Source organism: Schistocerca piceifrons, chromosome 10 (genome assembly GCF_021461385.2).
Source record: "Schistocerca piceifrons isolate TAMUIC-IGC-003096 chromosome 10, iqSchPice1.1, whole genome shotgun sequence".
Classification (NCBI taxonomy): domain Eukaryota; kingdom Metazoa; phylum Arthropoda; class Insecta; order Orthoptera; family Acrididae; genus Schistocerca; species Schistocerca piceifrons.
In genome coordinates this window covers 118,109,645-118,131,450 of record NC_060147.1, presented here as the reverse complement: position 1 = coordinate 118,131,450, position 21,806 = coordinate 118,109,645, and the positions used below count along the sequence as shown (strand labels likewise).

General features: G+C 44.2%; 1 protein-coding gene across 1 annotated transcript in view; it reads left to right on the top strand.

Moving 5' to 3' along the window:
* LOC124718742 (peroxidase-like) overlaps positions 1–21,806 on the top strand; it is a 102,010-nt gene that overhangs the window by 27,406 nt on the left and 52,798 nt on the right. The window contains exons 4-5 of the mRNA XM_047244357.1: positions 8,728–8,904; positions 20,075–20,253. Coding sequence (XP_047100313.1) covers positions 8,728–8,904; positions 20,075–20,253 — 356 coding nt within the window. The remainder of the gene's footprint in view (positions 1–8,727; positions 8,905–20,074; positions 20,254–21,806) is intronic.

The window sequence follows — 21,806 nt, the reverse complement described above, 5'->3', positions numbered from 1 at the left end:
TCCACACACCAACACATCCACGCACTAATACATCCTCACACTCCACACCAAAACACACCACACTGACACACACCACAGTGACACCCACCACACTGACACCCACCAAACTGACACAGACCAAACTGACAGAGGCCTCATCAACACACACCACACCAACAGACGCAACACCCTCACATCCACATGTCCCCACACTGAAAAGTTTCCAGAGTGACACACACTGACCCACAATCCCTGCACTGACTCAGTTCCACCCTCATGTATTATCACAACTCACATCCATGCTCTCTACCCTACACATGTCCACACCTATGCTACCCACATCCATGCTCTCTATGCCCACACATGCCCACCCCTACACTACCCAAATCCACACTTTCCACTCCCAAACATCCCCATACCAACACTACCCCCACTTCTCACACCCACACAGCCCCATAGTAATACATCCCTGTACCAACAAATCCCTACACCCACATATCCCCACACCAACACATCCCTGCTCTGACACATTCCTGCACCCACACATCCCCACAACTCCAACTCCTGAGATCCACACATCCCCCACCCTCATGCTGACATCTGCCTACACTGACAAACACCTTACTGACACATCACACACCCACACATGCTCACACCTACACACCCACATACTGACATATACCCATGCTGATGAATCCTCAAACCTCTCTAACTGGCCTCTATTATTATTTGAATTTATCTCACGACAAGATCATCATGAAATCTTTCTTTTATAGATTGCAGTAATCAGGATCAGCTATAATCTCAGCCATAAATTTGCTGCAATTAAGAGAAATGGTTATCTAAGTTAAATAATATCCCTCAGCTTAGTGTTGAGTTATTAGCAAAGACTGCATGTCATATTTTTCCGCCGGCCGGTGTGGCCGTGTGGTTCTAGGCGCTTCAGTCTGGAACCGCGTGACCGCTAAGGTCGCAGGTTCGAATCCTGCCTCGGGCATGGATGTGTGTGATGTCCTTAGGTTAGTTAGGTTTAAGTAGTTCTAAGTTCTAGGGGACTGATGACCTCAGATGTTAAGTCCCATAGTGCTCAGAGCCATTTGAACCAACCATATTTTTCCTATCACAAGTACTTGGATTAAATCAACTATTTTATTAAGGAAACACACAATGATTTCTGCTCAAGCCAAAGTTACTGAGTAGCTTCGGCTTGTGTGGTTGCACTTCAAACACATATAGAATGTACAATTACCTAGACTATATAACCCAACGAAGTATAGGATTTCGAAATAAAATAAACTATGCACAGGTTCTTTAGAGTGGTAGACAGAAGCAATGATTATTAAGAATGAAAATAAGTTGATTTCGTTACACATATTATACAAGCTTCTACTACTAAAATTACAATGACCGCATTTAACTTTGATGTTTTGGAATTGTAAGGGACAGAAATGACGTAAAGAAGGTTGAAAGAATCTTTTCAGTCGTTATTATTTCAGTTAGAAACAGACACCTACATTCATCAGAACGAAGGCAACAATCTCAGTGGTAAACGTAATGACAGACAAAGGGGACTGGAATAGAATGAACGAATCATTGACTTAAATAACTATGCATACCTAAACATGAATCAAATAAGGAGTGTTAGCTCCTTACTGTATGTTTTCTCTTAAACGAACATGAAAATCTACATAAATCATAACAGTGTAGAATACAGCTATTTCCACCATATGCGTAGAACTATTTTGAAAAAATAAAGAGGCGCCACACGCCTTAACACCATACACTATTAGACTTTCACACTCCTACACACCACCTCACTTACATGCCACATACCTTAAGAATTACCTCCATCCACACACCCTCCTACCCACAATCCCCACCACACACACCCTACTTTGCAAAGTACTCACCCACACCATATCATCCTGAGTGCAGATTATTTATAATGAATGGCCAAAAGTCAAGGGAAAGCACTGAATGTGATATCATTAGCTAATCATTCCTCCGCCAGAGAATAACTTTTTATTGGTTTTCGGAACATGTCCTTTCAGGCAGCTGAACACTGGAAATGTTACATTATGGATTACAATTTGTTGTGACAATTCAAAGTAGACATTAATTTAAGTCGACCCTTGTACGAAGTTACATATGCTTAAAAAGGACTGACTACGACATAAAACAAGTCTTACATTCACGGTATACAGAAACAAGTAGACAAGACGAAAATGTAACACGGGATACACATAGGTCTGTGAAGAGATGGAATCGTTCTGGAGGGATATTTAGCAATGAATCTTGCAGTACTTCTCACACTCGGGCGCCACACATAATGCGACATACCTCGAGAGTGAATAAAAGTCTGCTCAAATTAAAAACGCGTTGTTGTCCTAGAGTAGCTGTCTATCTCTTTGACACGTCATATGCCCCCGTTTCTAGTTGAAAATTACGACTTGCATCCAAGATGACGAATTCGAAAGTGGCCACTGTGTTGGTAACATAGCCTAATAGGTTTTCCGTTCCCACTCCCCTCACCATCCGATTTCATACTATTTGATCTTAAATTTCTTGTCCTCCATCTGCACTAGTTTTAGAACCGTGAACACAAGCATATGGGCCACCCTGTACATATAAATTGGTTACTAGTCAGAGCTACTGCATAACTGCTGCAACTGCAGAACGCAGGCAGTTCACTACACAAATACCTCCCCGATATTTTGCTAACAATTTTGACGATTATTTCTTGATCTGTGCATCAGAAATAGCGTACAAACTTCTCCTTCGATGTTACTACGGACACACTGGCCCCTGTCATGTATACTTCGCGCACAACTGAGTTGTTCGTTGAGTGGCAGAATTTCCAGGCGCAAGTTACTGGCTTTCTGAGCTGACCCACTTTCCTCGACAGCTTTTGAACGAAACACCGGATCGGTACTTTCTAAAACTGAAAAGTACATCTTTGCGTGGCTGTATTATTAATGATTGTGCCATATGTTGTCTATGACGTAATAATATTAAGACCACTCGATCTTTCCGAAGAAATGAGTCGCCCACGTGTTGTCTAATGGTACCACGCAGGTTCACGGGGAACGCACGGAATGAGAACAGCAATATTTTCAATTATTTATTTTATTTATTTTTTTCACCTTTTTCAACTCGGATTTTTTGCGCACTAATAGTTCGCCCTATCTCTCTGAAACCAGATTAACTTTCTCACGTCAGCAAGGCCACGACTGATCACTGTGTGAGAAATGAGCTTACCATTCCGCACTCCCGAAAAAAATTCTCTGTTCCAGGACTTTACAGGGTGTCCCATTTATCTTGACCACCCTAAATAACTCTTTGTCAAGACGCAAATTACAAAATGTTTCAAGCAAATGTTCTTTAGCCGTCAGGGGGACATCAATCAGCATGCTTGCCTTCGTTGTAGCTTTGTTTTTTTTACAAAGATATGAACAACGGTAGGACTTTTCTAAGTGGCAACCTGTATTTTTTATTCGGTAACTCATTTCCTCTCCTAAAGACCTATACAAAAATGTATCACAGTGTACCATTCACTGAAACGCAACGTTATTAATTACGTAACACAACACTGACGTTGACGCTCCCAGCGCTTAGTGCAAGTATTCGGGGTAATGGAACACATCCACGTGCTGACGTTGACAGAGGACAAATTCAAACGTAAGTAGAATGGACACCCGTCATTCCGTCAACCATCGTCAGTTGACGAGTTGTGTGAGTAGAATGTACACCAAAAAAGAGAAGGTAGAAATGCTACTCATTTTTGGGGAATGTAAGTTAGCAGAACAGTAACTGCAATACTGTTTTCTTATGTACCGGTACATTTAGTACAGTTGTTTAGTACTTTTAAATATTGTTGTGTAGAGTAGGCATACAGCAAAGGCTGTCCTTCCTACAAACTGCATCAACATAACGTTTCTTTGTTTGTCGTTGAAGGCAGGCGAAATGCTACGCAGGCAGCGGAATTGTACAGAGAGCGATATCCTGACAAGAACCCACCTTCCCGACGGATGTTTTCTCGTCTTGTTGCGACGCTTCAGGAAATGGGAAGTTTCAACGCTCGACAACGCAATCGTCGTAGCACTCGCACAGACGAAGCTGCCGAAGTTACTGTTCTCGCTTCCGTTGCTATGAATCCACATGTGAGCACACGACAGCTTGAACACGAGACTGGCATTCCTAAACCAGTGTACATCGTATTTTTACACATCATGGGTTCCACCCTTACCATGTACACCTACATCAAGAATTGTAGGGGAATGATTTCCAGAATCGTGTACAGTTCTGTCAGAGGGCACAGCAGCAAATCCTCGCTAGCCCGAACTTTTTCTCCAATGTTCTATTTACCGATGAATGTTCCTTCTCAAACAAAGGACACGTAGATACAAGGAACATGCATTATTGGTCCAGCGACAACCCACGATGGCAGAGACAGGTGGAACATAAGTGTCAACGGAGAGTTAACGTCTGGTGTGGGATGCTTGGTACTATAATTATTGGCCCTTATTTCATCAATGGTAGTCTAAACCGCACATCGTATACCAACTTCCTCAAACGAATTCTTCCTCCTCTTCTGAATGAAGTGGCGCTAAGAACCAGAATTCTTATGTGGTAACAACACGATGGATGTCTAGCACATAATCCCTTGCGTACACGTCGTGTTCTGAACCGAAGATGTCCTGCCAGATGGACTGGTCGAGGAGAAACAGTTACTTGGCCTGCTAGGTCTCCTGATTTAAATCCTCTGGACTTTCTTCTTTAGGGATGCATTAAAGACGTTGTCTATCGGGATATTACAACAACTCCAGAGGACATTCAGGAACGTATCGTGCTTGCTTGTAATTCTCTTCAGCAGGCAACACTGGAAGCAGTAAATCTTTCATTCAACGAGTGCACCAGTGTATAGGTGTCCAGGGTCACGACATTGAGCACCTTTGAATATTCTACTTCTGGGCAATGGTACAGGAGAGTCAAAGTCAATTTTGTATTATGTTTTTACATGGTTTTCATTTGTTTTCTGACAACTCCAGCAAGTGGACGAGGTTGTGATCCCGGGCTAAAAGTCAATGTTGTGTTATGTAATTAATAACGCTGTGTTTCAGTGAATGATACACTGTGATACATTTTTGAATAGTTCTTTAGGAGAGAAAATGAATTACCGGATAAAAAATGTAGGGTGCCATTTAAAAAAGTCATACCAGTATTCATATCTTTGTAAAAAAACAAAGCTACAACGAAGGCAATCATGGTGATTGATGCCCCCTGTCAGCTAAAGAACATTTGCTTGAAACGTTTTGTAGTGTGCAACTGGACAAACAGTTATTTAGGGGGTCAAGATAAAGGGAACACCCTGTATATTTAGGTAGATAATGCATCAGATATAACTCATCAGAAGTTGGGTTGATAAGAATGTACAATATCCACATATTGATGTACACGATTAAGGAATCCAAGTCCATGCTCCGACTCGTAGATTGCCTGCTTTGTTTTTCCTGATTACGACATTCTCGTGAATAGCCTCGTATCACACATCCGAATGAGGAACTATTTTGCCTCCAGACTACTTCACCCACAATGATGCTGTTTTAAGCTATACAGTAGAGAGGCATATCCTTGGTCAATATATGAGCTGTAGTTTCTATCAGAAGGTGGAGTACAGTTTTAGATATTGAAGAAGAGATCGATTCCAACTGTCTCACTGTGTAAGTTTCTTACTAGGTGATTTACGAAGAATAGCTGAGCAACTGTCGGAGAGAAATAACATTTTTAAGTGTTATTTTGAGTTTTTGTGCTAGAAGTTTGGCTTAGGTAAACTTTCTTAGCACTGCAGGGTTAAATATTAAAGACAAAAAGAAATTCATTCACACACCCAGTAGTATTATTTTCTAAATAAAACATGTCTAGAAACTCTCTGCGCAATAACTAGTCCTCCCGTCTTTGTCCATATCCTGTTTCCGACTCTCTTGTCCATTCCCTCCACCCCTGTCCGCCTAGCTGCCCTTACCACACCACCCTCCTTCTGAAATTCAGCCTTCTTCATTGTTATTGCCAATTCAGATTCCATAACAATAATATTCTAATCATAAGCCAAAAAGACACTGTGAAAGCCGACTGCGAGGACGAAAACAAAACAGCTCACTGATGTGTATACAATTTTTGTTCAAATATACATATAATGATAAAGAATATATTTATATACATATATACATTTCTATATATGGGAGAAGCAATATGTCTGATTGTTTAAATGTCCTGCTATCGTAGTTAAAACTGGCTGTGAGAAAGGAAACGAACCCTGACATTTTCATAGCATGGCACAGCACAGCAAAGCATTTTCTTTCACGCAGTCGGTTTTAACATAAAAAATGTACATCATTGTTTAAATAAATGTGCAGTCCATGCCTATCTGAGTCTATTAATGTTCATTAGAGTGTTGTGTAAAAGTTTGAAGTAAATTATTTAAGCAATTTTCGAGTGTGTCTGCAACAACGTTTCCTCTTCAGATATAACATATTATAAACATTAAAGAAGGTATAGCTTATGTGTGTCCAAAGTTTCAGTACAGTATCATCTACAAATAAGTAAATTAGCCAAGGACATTTCGAGACTTGTGGTTACATATATATAGTCTAATGAACATTCAGATAGACACAGGCCATATATATATATATATATATATATATATATATATATATATATATATATATATATATATATGGCCTGTGTCCGTCTGAATGTTCATTAGACTATTGTTTATAGTTGATACCAAAACATTCGAAAAGTTGTTTCCGATTTCCTTTAAATTTTTACATAATAGTCTAATGAGCATTCGGATGGACACAGTTTTGGTATCAACTATAAACAACCTATTGTCTTCATATAGCCGGCCGAAGTGGCCGTGCGGTTAAAGGCGCTGCGGTCTGGAACCGCAAGACCGCTACGGTCGCAGGTTCGAATCCTGCCTCGGGCATGGATATTTGTGATGTCCTTAGTTTGGTTAGGATTAACTAGTTCTAAGTTCTAGGGGACTAATGACCTCTGCAGTTGAGTCCCATAGTGCGCAGAGCCATTTGAACCATTGTCTTTATATAGTAGTATACAAAGAAGCAAAACGTTCCAGTGAACTTGGATTCGCAAACAAGCCATTTGCGAGGTAACTGCGAATGTGTGGTAATGAGTCAGCACTTATTTAAGTATGGCCCTAGTTACTACAAATGTATGCGACATGTGAGCTTTTCGGTTTGGCTAGAATCTCACTCATGACCTACTTTAACAACAGTTACGTTACTGATACGGTACATGTCACATTACAACTTAGTGTGCGCACGTACCTCTTAATAGAGGTGATCCGCGTCACGTCCCCACATTTGAATGAATTGCTGCACCTGTCTCTACAGTGGGTTACGAATTCTTCAAATATCCCCAGGTCATGTCATACAGCTTCACAAGACTGCACAATTCGCTCCTCCATTTGATCCACTGCTTCAACGGAAGTGCTTTACACTTAGTCTCAAGGTGACCCCGGACAGTAAAAAATGGTTCAAATGGCTCTAAGCGCTATGGGACTTAACATCTGAGGTCATCAGTCCCCTAGAACTTAGAACTACTTAAACCTAACTAACCTAAGGACATCACACACATCCACGCCCGAGGCAGGATTCGAACCTGCGACCGCAGTAGCAGCGCCGTTCCGGACTGAAGCGCCTAGAACCGCTCGGCCACAGCATCCAGCTCCAGACAGTAAAGCCCAGTGGACTGACGTCAGGTGAAATTGGAGGCTAAGATACACGCCTTGGACCACCTATCCACTTTGGTCCACACTGTCATGTTAGACGTTGTCTTACATTACCAACATCCTTGTCCAGTGCCCTGTCATGCAAGTACTATGTTCCAAAAGCATTGGATATGGTTGAAATTTGAGCTCAATTAGATGGGAACATAATGGAGAAGTATAGATTTCGAAGACGTTTGGACTAACCAGGACAACATCCCTCACTGAATTCAGTGGCGGCTGGTAACCACACTTTCGAGACGCCTCACGTTTACCGGAACATTAGTGTTCGTTTTGTCGTGTACTTTCCCGCCGGTGCGACGCTAGGGATTACAATTACAAATAACTTAAATTGGAACGATCACATAGATAATATTGTGGGTAGAGCAAACCAAAGACTGCGATTCATTGGCAGAACACTTAGAAGGTGCAACAGGTCTACCAAAGAGACTGCTTACATTACGCTTGTCCGCCCTATTCTGGAGTACTGCTGTGCGGTGTGGGATCCGCATCAGGTGGGACTGACGGATGACATCGAAAATGTACAAAGAAGGGCAGCTCGTTTTCTATCATCGCGAAATAGGGGAGACAGTGTCACAGACATGATACGTGAATTGGAGTGGCAATCATTAAAAAAAAGGAGTTTTTCGTTGCGACGGGATCTTCTCACGAAATTTCAGTCACCAGTTTTCTCCTACGATTGCGGAAACATTCTGTTGGAACCCACCTACATAGGGAGAAATGATCATCACGATAGAATAAGAGAAATCAGGGCTCGCGCGGAAAAACGTAAGTGCTCGTTTTTCCCGCGTGCCGTTGGAGAGTGGAACGGTAGAGAGACAGCTTGAAGGTGGTTCACTGAACCCTCTGCCAGGCACTTTATTGTGAATAGCAGAGTAATCACGTAGATTTAGATACGCTATGTGTTGTTTGCTGACAGATACCTGTTGTTTCCACAGCCAACCGGCAGCCGGCAGTGTCCGTGACGGGGCACTCGCTGCCTCCGGCGAGGACGGTCAGCTGGGTGTTGTTCCCGGACAACCCGATCCACGACCCCATCTGGACGCTGGTGGCCATGCAGTGGGGGCAGATCATGACGCACGACATGAGCATGGCCGCGGGCACCTCGCAGGCCAGTCAGTAACAATTCTCTCTCTCTCTCTCTCTCTCTCTCTCTCTCTCTCTCTCTCTCTCTCTCTCCATTCTCTTCCTGTCTCTGTGGGTAGTGAGTCTCTAACTGTTCTGATGTGTTTACAGCATGACTTCATTGAAACGCCCGCTAAACCTGTTGAGCAGAACAGATGATTAGGACTGTGGAATGTTCCAAATAAGGTGTCTGTCAGGTTCACTCAAAATTGTAATTTATTATAATTTAATAACACCTTTAAATCAAAACGGCACATATCCGAACCTTTAGAACAACGAGTTTCAAAAAGGCAATTATTTCACGGCTGAGGGCCTCCAAACAAGAAATCTTAAAAGTCAACAAAACAAAATGCAGTTAAAATAGCAAATAAAATAATTAAAATATATATGGTATCACAGCTACACTGGAAAGCCTCAAGGCAAAGTGGATAGAACGAACATATGCAAGGGCCACAATTGAATGATAAATTTTTAAAATATATTACCATAATCTTTTACGGCAGAAGGCCACAATGTTTTTGCTTAAAGGGTAACTTCAAGAATAGGGTTTTAATCGGCTTAGGGCCCACAATTGATTTTCCAAAAATTCAAAAATACATAAAGTCCAATATAAACAAGAATCTTTAAGTCATTGGCTATGAAGGATTATAAACAGACAATTAAACACCAGTGAGAAAGACAATAAAGAAAACGGCACTCAGAAGCCTCCAGGGAGGTCGGTCTGCCCTCGTTCACTTAGGTGAGACAGGTGGTGAGCCCAACTACACTTCATCCGTCGGAACCCAGCCAGGGGACAGCCACGGACCGACCGACACAACGACTTGCTTGCCACCAATCAGTAGATGAGAACTCAAACACAAAAGGTTACGAACGTGATAATCCACAATGAAGTATGTATTAGCTGTCAAAACTACACACCAAGTTGGACAGCGACAGTAGGTGAGGAAAGGACGCTGCCTGAAATTACGTTAGTGTCCAGGGCAGGTAACCGGGACACTAACGGCCACGAGACAGAAAATTCCGCTGGTACACTTGAATTTGAAATACAGTAATATAGTTAACTTCACCCAAAAAGAACACTGCCTGAATTTACGTCAGTGGCCAGGGCAGGTAACCAGAACACTAACGGCAACAAGGCAGAAAATTCCGCTGGTTCACTCAAATTGTAGTAACAGCGAACCACCGAAACGAACCACCACAACATGAATGGAAGTGGCTTGGGTAGTTGAAACCACTACTCAACTTCGACGTCCTGGGTCGGTGAACCACGAAGCTCGTAGCGACCGGACAGCTCCACACACGCTCCGACACCGTGCAGGGACCACTAGCGGACCCAGCTGACTGCACTGCGTGGAGATAACTTCCCTGGTCCGCAGCAACCGACCGACTCACTGCAAACCCCCTAGCCAGAAACTATATGCACCAAACCAAACATGGCACACGGCGCAAATATCGATACACATCGCTGCTCCCACACGTATAAGGATGAAGAACCACAACGTAACCGCAACAAGGGCGGGAAACCAAACACAGACAGACAGCGAAGTTCACGAAAACGCACAGTCGGGAGTGAGCACGGTTCATTCATGTCTTACACTAATGTCCTCACCTCAAAGTAGCACATACACCCTATGTCCTCAAGTGTCTATTGGATATCTATCAATCTGTCCCGTCATCTACAAATTTTATCCTGTATGTCTCTGTTGTTGGAGGCAGTAGTAGTACGAAGACGTCCCGAAAAGTAATGCCTCTGCTTTATCTATGTGAAACACCTTAGAGCTTTTTAATAGAAACGCAAATTATTAACATTCTACATCCTTGTTCTTCATGACTACATATACGAGGTGTGACAATAAAGTAATGAGACTGATTTTCTTTCCAAGATGTGGCAACACTGCAGGTTTACATAGGCACAATATCTTTGACCTTGGTCTACAAGCTGCTTCCAGTCCAAGCGGCACATCTATGCAACTGCTCAGTCGTGAGTTGCTCTGTAATAAGTTAACACGTGTTTTTGTCTCTCGCCACGGAAATGGAACCGCATAATATTGCGCAACGGTATGCCATTTCTTTTTGCGTTAAATTGGGTGAAAACGCGACAACTTACGGCAAGCATCAGAAGGCTTTTGGAGAGGAGGTTATGCCAAGACCTCAAGGTTTTCGTTGGCATAAAATGTTTAGTGAAGGCAGAACGAATGTTGAAGATGAAGACTGCAGTGGACGACCATCAACCTCACGGACAGATGTCAACTCAGCCAGTTAGCGTGAACTCGTACGATGTGATCGAAGATTATCCGTGAAAATGATTGCAAAAGAACTGAACATCAATCTAGAAACGGTTCGTCTAATAATAACCGAAGATCTTGGTATGAGAAAGATTTGTGCAAAAATGGTCCCCAAAAATCTCACACCACAACAGCGAGAAACACTGAAAAATGTGGCAGCCGATCTGTTAGATCAATCGGAAATCAATCCAGAATTGTAGAGCCGTGTTATCACTGGTGATGAAAGTTGGTTTTTTCAGAACGATCCAGAGACAAAACGTCACAGTTCTGGTGCTCAAAGGGATCACCCAGACCAAAAAAAGCTCGCTGGTTAAAGTCAAAAGTGAAATGCATGCTTGTGTGCTTCTTTGATTTCAAGGGAATTGTTCGTAAAGAGTGTGTTCCTCCTGAACAAACAGTTAACCAGTATTACTACAAAGAAATTTTAGAAAGACTTCGTATAAAGAGTTCTTCGTGTCCGTGCCAACATTGCTGATAATAATGCGCCATCCCATACTGCTCTGTCAGTACAGCAATTTTTAACCTCAAAACAAATTTCAGTACTACCACAGCCACCTTATTCGCCAGATATAGATCTGTGCGACTTTTTTTCTATTGCCAAGAGTCGAAACGGCAATCATGGGACACCATTTTCAAACAACACAAGATGTCCACAAACCTGTGACGAGGGTCTTAGAGGACATTACAGGAGTTCCAGAAATGTTACCATCAATGGCAGAAGCGCTGGAAAAAGTGTGTGCAATCAGAAGGGAACTGATTTGAAGGAGACAGCATTAAACTTGATTAAAACGGTAAGCAACATTTTTTTTTCACATCAGTCTCGTTACTTTTTGTGGCACCTCGTATATTTCTGAACATAGTGATCTCCTCAATGAGAGCCCAGTTCGTTGATACCGTCACGTGTGACTTCGTTGACGGAGTCAGAACCTCACCTCTGCTTGCACCGCTTCATCACTATCAAAGTGAAGTCCTCCAAGGTGTTCTTTAACTTCTGGAAACAGATGAAAATCGTATGGGGTCAAGTCGGGATGACCGATGACAGTGAATCCAGGGCTTCGGATTGTTGCTGATGTCGGAGTGCTGATGTTTGGTCTGGCGTTGTCATGCTGAACGAGAGGATGCTTCATGTGTTGTCTTCGAATTCGTGCTTTCAGTTTTCTGGAGGTCTCTCACGCAGTGACATCATTAAATTACGCACTGCCGTGTTGCATGCTACAATTCTCTAACTGCGGGGGATTCCAACTTGCGTCATCGATGTGAGAAAGTTGTCCAATATGGATGACATGTAGTATCCCAACTGACATTGGGAACAGAATAAAAAATTTGGAAGCATTACTTTTCAGCACGCCCTTGTAGTTCAGTAGTAATAGTAGTAGTTGTAGTACAAGTACTATCATTCTTCCTGGAACATTTTAAGAACAAAATATACAAGTAATACAAGCTGGCCACTAAAATAAACGTCAAATGGCCACCAAGTGTGTTATCTGCTGCAATGTGCATATAATCAGAATGCCAGTGAAACTGTAAAAAGTATACAGGGTGAAAAGTATTCAAACCGACAAATTCTGGGAGGTTGTAGGGGACATGAAAACAAATAATTTTCCCTAATGTCATTTTTTCCTATGCAGAATACTTAAACCGGTAGAGGAAGATTTCTCTGGTGCAAATTAACTAAACCAACAAACACTTTTCCATTTTTTACGACCAAGAGGCAACAAACTAACACAAGCCAATTTCAATTACAGTAGATTTTCTAAAATGCCTCCATTGACACGTAAACAAAGGTTAAACCGTCGGATCATGTTCTGTCTGACACGGACAAAAACCCCAGGAGTATGCTGAATTGTTCCTGCTGCTGCTGCTATCCGGGCAACCAGATCCTCTTCTGATGTAACAGGTGTTGCATAAATGAGCTTGTGCATCTCTCCCCACACAAAAAAGTCCAGAGGGGAAATATCTGCAGATCGAGCAGGCCATGGTACAGGACCACCTCTGCCAATCCACGTTTCTGGGAACCGTCGGTCCAGGAATCGACGCACACGACGACTAAAATGTACCGGCGCCCCGTCGTGTTGGAACCACATGCATTGTCTTATAGGGAGCGGACCGTCTTCCAGCAATTCTGGCATTGCTCTGGCGAGAAAATTGTAATAGTGCCTGCCATTTAAAGGCCTAGGTAGCAGATACGGCCCAATTAAACAGTCCCCAACAACGCCGTGTCACATATTAACGAAGAACCGCGCTTGATGAGCGCTAGTAACTGTGGCATGTGGGTTATCCTCACTCCAAACATGCTAACTGTGCATGTTGAAGACTCCATCACGCCCGAACGTTGCTTCATCGGTAAATAACACAGAGGATGGAAATGTAGGATACATTTCACACTGTTCCAGGTACCACTGCGAAAACTGTGCTCTCGGTTGATAATCAACTGGTTCCAGGTTGTGGACACGCTGTAAGTGAAATGGACGTAACAATTGCTCTCGAAGGACTGTTCTTACATTCGTCTGATTCGTCCCCATGTTACGTGCAATTGCACGATTGTTGATTGAAGGATCGCGCTCCACATGCTGCAAGACAGCTTGCTCAAATTGCAGCATTCTTACCGTGCGACGGCGTCCCTGTCCAGGTAATCTGCTGGATGACCCGGTCTCGCGCAGACGTTGGTTCACAGCAGCAAAGGTCGTATGATGCGGGATACGGCGATTAGGATATTGTTGTTGATAAACCCGCTGTGCAGGTCGTCCGTTGTGGTGCGCTACGTAGTACGCACCAACCATGTCAGTGTACTCACTCCAGGTGTATCGCTCCATCAGTAAACAGAGACAATGCACTACTGCACTGGTGGACAGCAGTTGCCTACAACTGAAGATCCTAATACGGCCTCTGAAGAGCGTAATACGGCCTCCACCGGTTTAAATAATCCTCATAGGAAAAAATGACATTAGGGAAAAATATTTGTTTTGATGTCACCTACAACCTCCCAGAATTTGTCGGTTTGAATATTTTTCACCATGTATACGTGTAATGCCATCTACTTTGTATACATAAGAAAAAATTATGCTCCGCGTTTCTCATTCAGAAATCACTTTGGAACATTGGTTATTTGTTAGAAGGTCGTGCGAGGCCTCTTGCAGGCGTCTGTTAGCACTCGTCAGACTTCTGCAGGAGCAAGTTCGGGGTCTATCGAGACAGGGGTTTATCGTTCTCCGATACTGCTGCTCATGTTGGTCTGTAACCCACGACTAAAATGTGAACATGGAATTAACGTATTCAGGAGAGACGTACTCAATGTCACGCAGGATATAGGAGGCCCAACGCGACTAGCGCCCGACAGGAAAGACATATTGATTGCTCGAGCATGGAGGACCGTACAGCCACGTGAGGCACACAACTGGCCATTAAAATTGCTACACCACGAAGATGACGTGCCACAGACGCGAAATTTAACCGACAGGAAGAAGATGCTGTGATATGCAAATGATTAGCTTTTCAGAGCATTCACACAAGGTTGGCGCCGGTAGCGACACCTACAACCAGCTGACATGAGGAACGTTTCCAACCGATTTCTCATACGCAAACAGCAGTTGACCGGCGTTGCCTGGTGAAACGTTGTTGTGATGTCTCGCGTAAGATGGAGAAATGCGGACCATCACGTTTCCGACTTTGATAAAGGTCGGATTGTAGCCTATCGCCATTGCGGTTTATCGTATCGCGACATTGCTGCTCGCGTCGGTCGAGATCCAATGGCTGTTAGCAGAATATGGTATAGGTGGGTTTAGGAGGGTAATACGGAACGCCGTGCTGGATCCCAACGGCCTCGTATCACTAGCAGTCGAGATGACAGGCATCTTATCTGTGTGGCTGTAACGGATCGTGCAGCCACGTCTCGATACCTGAGTCAACAGATGGGGACGTTTGCAAGTCAACAACCATCTGTACGAACAGTTCGACGACGTTTCAGGCAACGTGGACTATCAGCTAGGAGACCGTGGCTGCGGTTACCTTTGACGCTGCATCACAGACAGGAACGCCTGCGATGGTGTACTCAGCGACGAACCTGGGTGCATATATGCCAAAACGTCATTTTTCGGATGAATCCGAGTTCTGTTTACAGCATCATGATGGTCGCATCCGTGTTTGGCGACATCGCGGTGAACGCACATCGGAAGCGTGTATTCGTCATCGCCCTACTGGCGTATGACCCGGCGTGTTGGTATGGGGTGACGCAGCGTCAAGGGTAACCGCAGCCACGGTATCTGAGCTGATAGTCCATGCTGCTGCAAACGTCGTCGAACTGTTCGTGCAGATGGTTGTTGTCTTCCAAACGTCCCCATCTGTTGACTCAGGGATCGAGACGTGGCTGCACGATCCGTTACAGCCATGCGGATAAGATGCCTATCATCTCGACTGCTAGTGATACGAGGCTGTTGGGATCCAGCACGGCGTTCCATATTACCCTCCTGAACCCGCCGATTCCATCTTCTGCTAACAGTCACTGGATCTCGACCAACGCGAGCAGCAATGTTGCGATACGATAAACGGCAATCGCAAGGCTACAATCCGACCTTTATCAAAGTCGGAAACGTGATGGTACGCATTTCTCCTCCTTACACGAGGCATCACAACAACTTTTTACCAGATAACGCCGGTCAACTGCTGTTTGTGTATGAGAAATCGGTTGGAAACTTTCCTCATGTCAGCACGTTGTAGCTGTCGCCACCGGCGCCAACCTTGTGTGAATGCTCTGAAAAGCTAATCATTTGCATATCACAGCATCTTCTTCCTGTCGGTTAAATTTCGCGTCTGTAGCACGTCATCTTCGTGGTGCAGCAATTTTAATGGGCAGTTGTGTATCTTCTTTACACCCATATTTTTTATCGTGTTTATCTTAGCCTCACATATCCTTTCGAGCGACCCGCGAGGTTGGCCGTGGACGCTAACACGCTGCTTCCTGGATTTGGGTAGGCGCGCTGGCCCCGGATCGAATCCGCCCAGCAGATTAACGACGAGGGCCGGTGCGCCGGCCAGCCTGGATGTGGTTTTTAGGCGGTTTTCCACATTCCACTAGGTGAATACTGGGCTGGTTCCCAAGTGCCGCCTCAGTTACACGACTCGCAGACATTTGAAAACCTTCGCACTATTTCATGGCTTAAACTAGACGCAGACAGCTGGGATGCACCTATCCCGGCTTGGGGGGTACAGGGTGGTGACAGGAAGGGCATCTCGCCACCCTCTGACACTAACCTCGCCGAAACCATAGCAACAGGGTGGACGCCATGTTGAAGTGGGACAGAGGCCCAAGAAAATGATGATGATATCCTTTCGAGCACATTTCTGGGTAGTTTTGTTTCATTGATTGTAATCTGCATGTCTAGTATGTCATTGCCTTCAGACTCTCGTTTTGCTTTTAACAGCTACCTCGATGCAGTTGACACAGATAGTGGTAGTCTCGTTTACGTATGGTATAAAAGGGCAGTGCAGTTACGGAGCTGTCTTTTGCAGTCAAATGATTCATGTGAAAATGTTTCCGACATGATTATCGGTGCACTACGGCAATTAACGGACTTTTAACACGGAATGGTAGTTGGAGCTACAAGCGTGGGATATTCCATTTCGGATCTCGTTACGGACTTCAGTATTCCGAGAGTGTGCCGAGAATATCAAATTTCAGGCATTACCTCTCACCATCGCCAATGCTATGGTAGATGGCCTTCACTTAACAACCTAGAGCAGCGGCGTTTGCGTAGAGCTGTCAGAGCTAACCGACAAGCAGCATTCCCTGAAATAACCGCGGAGGTCAATGTGGGACGTACGACTAACCTATCCGTGAGCCGAAATCTGGCTTTAATGGGCTATGGCAGCTGGTGACCCAGACGAGTGCCTTTGCTAAAAGCACAAAGTCGGCTGCAGTGCCTCTCCTAGACTGCTGACCATATGGGTTGGACCCCAGGCGACTGAATAAACGTGACGTGGCCAAATGAGACCCGATTCCAGCTGGTAAGAGCTGATGGTAGGGTCCGATTGTGGTGCAGACCCCGTGAAGCCGAGGACCGAAGTTGTCGACAAGGCACTCTGTAACTGGTGGTGGCTCCATAGTGTTGCTGGCTGTGTTTACATGAAGTGGACTGGGTCCTCTGATCCAACTGAACCGATCACTGATTGGAAATGGTTATGTTGGGCTACTTGGAGAACATATCCGGTCATTGGTGGTTTCCATGAAATTCCATCTTGGGCGTTGTACGGTTGTTGTTAGGGGGATATGGATTCCAATTCCAATCAAGACTTGGCGGTGTCGGCTGAGGGAAGTCTGTTAATACACGTCTTGTAGTTCTTAGTGGTGTATGGTTATTGCCAGTCGTCACAAAGCATAAATCTGGATTATATTCCTTTCTCCAAGCTGCTGACCTAAATGTTCCTTGATCCTTTGGGTCGAAAATTAAGAACATGGGAGTGTCACGGAGATGATTTGGAGTGGACATCATTACAATGAAGGCGTTTTTCGTTGCGGCGGAATCTTCTCACGAAATTTCAGTCACCAAATTTCTCCTCCAAATGCGAAAACATTTTGTTGACGCCGACTTACATACGGAGAAACGATCATCACAATAAAACAAGGGAAATCAGAGCTCGCACGGATGGATATAATTGTTCTTTGTTTTCGCGCGCTGATCGAGATTGGAATAATTGAGAATTATTGTGTAGACACTTAAGTGTGGTTTATAGAATACCCATGCAGATTTAGATGCAGATGCAGTGATATCGGGCGTTCCGCAAGAAAGTGTTGCAGGCTATCTGCAGTTCCCGATCTATGTAAACGCTTTGCGAAACAATGTGCCCAGATTTCTTTGATTCTTTGCAGATGATGCTGTTATTTACCGACTTGTACAGTCAGTAGAATAAAAAACTATTGAAAAATGTGTTACACACGACATCTGTATGGTGCGAAAAGTGGCAATTGACTCTAAATAATGAAAAGCGTGAAATTATTCATACGAGTACTAAAAGGAATCCAGTAAATTCCTGTTGCGCGATAAATCGCGCAAATCTGAAGGCTGTGAATTCGACTAAATACCTAGCAGTTACAATTACGAACATCTTAAATTGGAACGGTCATATTACATAATGCTCTGAGGAAGGTGTACCAAAAAATGTGTTTTATTCGCAGAACACTTAGAATATGTAACAGTGTACTAAAGAGACTGCGCACAGTACTCTTGTCCGTCCTCTGGTAGAGTACTGTTGTGCAGTGTGGCATCCTAACAAGATACAATTGCTGCAGAACATCTAAAAAGTTCAAAGAAGGGCAGCACGTTTCGTATTATCGCGAACTAGGGGAGAGAGCGCCAGCGATTTGATCCGCGACTTTGGGTGTCAATCGTTAAAACAAAGGCATTTCTCATTGCACAGAATTTTAATCTCCAGCTTCCTCCTCTGAATGCGACAATATTTTACTCGCGAAAACCTTCATGGGAAGAAATAATCATCTTAATAAAATAAGATAAATCAGAGCTGCCACGGAAAGCGGGCGCCATTCGAGAGTAGAACGGTAGAGAAATTGCTTGAGACTGATTCCATGTACTCTCTACCAGGCAATCAATTGCGAATTGCAGACTAGTCATGTAGATGGTCACAATGTACTGGCTCATCAGTGCGCTATGCTACACGTTCACGTATGTCAGTTTTCGCTTTTAATTATGATACGGCCCATATTATATGAATTGTCATTAGCCATTGCGCTACCTACGAATGTAGGAAAAGAATCAACTTCAGAATTTCCTAACAACTGGCCATCACGACTTATCAAAAGGGGAAAAAATCCAATAATGAAACTTCCTGGAAGCTTAAAACTGTGTGCCACGCTGGGACTCGAACACCACAGCTTTGCCTTTAATGGGCAAGTGCTCTGCCAACTGAGCTGCCCAAGCACGACTCACGCCCCGTCCTCAGAGCTGTGTGCCGGACCGAAAGGCAAAGGTCTCGAGTTCGAGTCTCGGTCTGGCACATAGTTTTAATCTGTCAGGAAGTTTCATATCAGCGCACACTCCGCTGCAGAGTGAAAATCTCATTCTGGAAACATCCCCTAGGCTGTGGCGAAGCCATGTCTCCGCAATATCCTTTCTTTCAGGAGTACTAGTTCTGCAAGGTTCTCAGGAGAACTTCTGTTAAGTTTGGAAGGTAGGAGACGAGGTACTGGCAGAAGTAAAGCTGTGAGGACGGGGCGTGTGTCGTGCTTGGGTAGCAGAGCACTTGCCTGCAAAAGGCAAAGGTGCGGAGTTCGAGTCTCGGTCCGGTACACAGTTTTAATCTGCCAGGAAGTTTCACTGTAGACTCCGTTTCAGAGCGACAGATTCATTATGAAAATGTTCTATAGTGCTTTTGGAATTCTGTCCACACCATAAACTGCTTCATAGTAACTCCATTCCCATCAGGTCACCGAAGTCGCTGTCGGGCTTAGCTAGCACTTGGATGGGTGACAGTCCAGGTCTGCTGAGTGCTGTTGGCAAGTGTGGTTCACTCAGCCCTTGTGAAGCCGATTGAGGAGCTACGGGGTTGAGAAGCAGCTGCTCCAGTCACGAAAATTGACAACGACTGGGAGAGCTGTGTGCTGACCACATGCTCCTCCATATCTGAACCAATGACGTCTGTGGGTTGAGGATGACACGGCGGTCGGTCGGTGCCGTTGGGCCTTCCGAGACACGTTCGGACGATGAGAGACATACACTGCTTTGGATAAATCGTTTTGGAATTCCTTCAGGTTTTTGTCGGCCACTTCGAACCATAAATGTGCTAGCTGCATAAATGTACATTTTGGTTGACAAAATGGTGTTGCGAGTAAGGAGTGAGCCAACGTCGACGTGTCGTGTGTCTGCAGAGGCACACAGGACCCAGTGCTGCGCGTCCGACGGCAGCCACTGGTCGCTGACGAACGAGCCCACCTGCTACCCCATCATCATCGACGAGAAGGACCCCGTCTTCGGGCCGGCCGGCATCCGGTGCATGAACTTCGTGAGGACCACGGCGGACGCCTGCTCTCACCACGCCAGCGAGCAGGTGAGTTCAAATTGGTTGAAATGGCTCCGAACACTATGGGACTTAACATCTGAGGTCATCAGTCCCCTAGAACTTAGAACTACTTAAACCTAACTAACCTAAGGACATCACCCACATCCATGCCCGAGGCAGGGTTCCAACCTGCGACCGTAGTGGCAGCGCGGTTCCAGACTGTAGAGCCTAGAACCACTCGGCTACACTGGCCGGCCAGCAGGTGAGTCCTCCGCCACCAGGTCTCGACGGCTTTTCTGAGCCCCAAGTGCCTGTGGACTGAGCCGTCAGCGGCACAAGCGCCCTCCTCTCCAGCTCATCATCATCATCATCATCGTCATCATCATCTCGCACAGTATCTAGCCACTGGCAGGACCTGCTTGGTACATCAACCTCTTCATCTTCTCATCCTTGTCGCTATTCCCACCCATTCCTCTCCTCTCTTGCAGAGGCTCTTTTCCACTCCTTTTAGCCTCTTATCCATTGGCCTTCCCTTTGGTTTCTCGCCTTCAATCTTCATCTTGTGCATCTTCTGGAGTATCCCTATCTCATATTCTATTATCGCATGCCCATACCACTTTCCTTACCCCAATGTCATTTAGGTAGGATTCCTCAAGTGTTATCTCGCCAAGACTTTAATTTCTCTTTGTTACACCTTGTAATGGTTCGTTATTTAGGTCATCATTACGGCACTCCAACCCCAGTTCTCGATACCACTAATATCGTACTACTTTTCTGCGAAGTAACAGACATATTTTTGTGACAATGTTCACATTTGGTTTTATTAATGTATAGGTACTCCGATGTATCGATATATTACAGTGATATGGTTCTTGTGTGTATTCATTTCTGTGAGACTGTCATAATCTTTGACTTATTTGTAACCGTTTCGGCGCGAATGCGCATAGAGAGCAATCTTTGTTTCACTTTGCAGAAGTTAAGTTGTTATTTCGCTTTGTAAAAGAACAGTCAAGTCTTGTGTTTGGTTAAAGTGGAAATTAAATATATGAAGATTGATACAAAACTGTTTTCTTGATGATGTGACAATTAAGAAGAAGTATACGTGAATTTATAAGAAGTTTAATAAAAATGTGGATCGTGAACACCAAGTCAAAAATTATTTCTACCGTACCATTGTTCTGATCTGGGATTGTTTGATCATTAAGAATTTCCTGAAAAACGCAAGGTCTTCAAATATTGCTAAAATACAGAGATGAACCATCTAGCAGTCAAAGTGGAATCACCCTAGAATCAACAAGGTGAGCCATAACAACTTCGACGAAATCTACGTGGGAATCCATTCAAGTTAAGTGCCAAAATTAATGACTTTTTTACAGTGACTTCATTATTTCCATTCTGACGATACCATCTACAGTCAATAGCTTTGTTGTTGCACGATAAAGCGAACATATGCTGCGTGAGCAACATTATTAATCTGGAATGAGATTTTCACTCTGCAGCGTCATATCATTGCCGAAAGCATCGTTTCGTTATTTGAAACTGTTCACTAAATAAAAGCGGTGTTACATCTTACACGACCCACCGTATATTTTAAAAACATA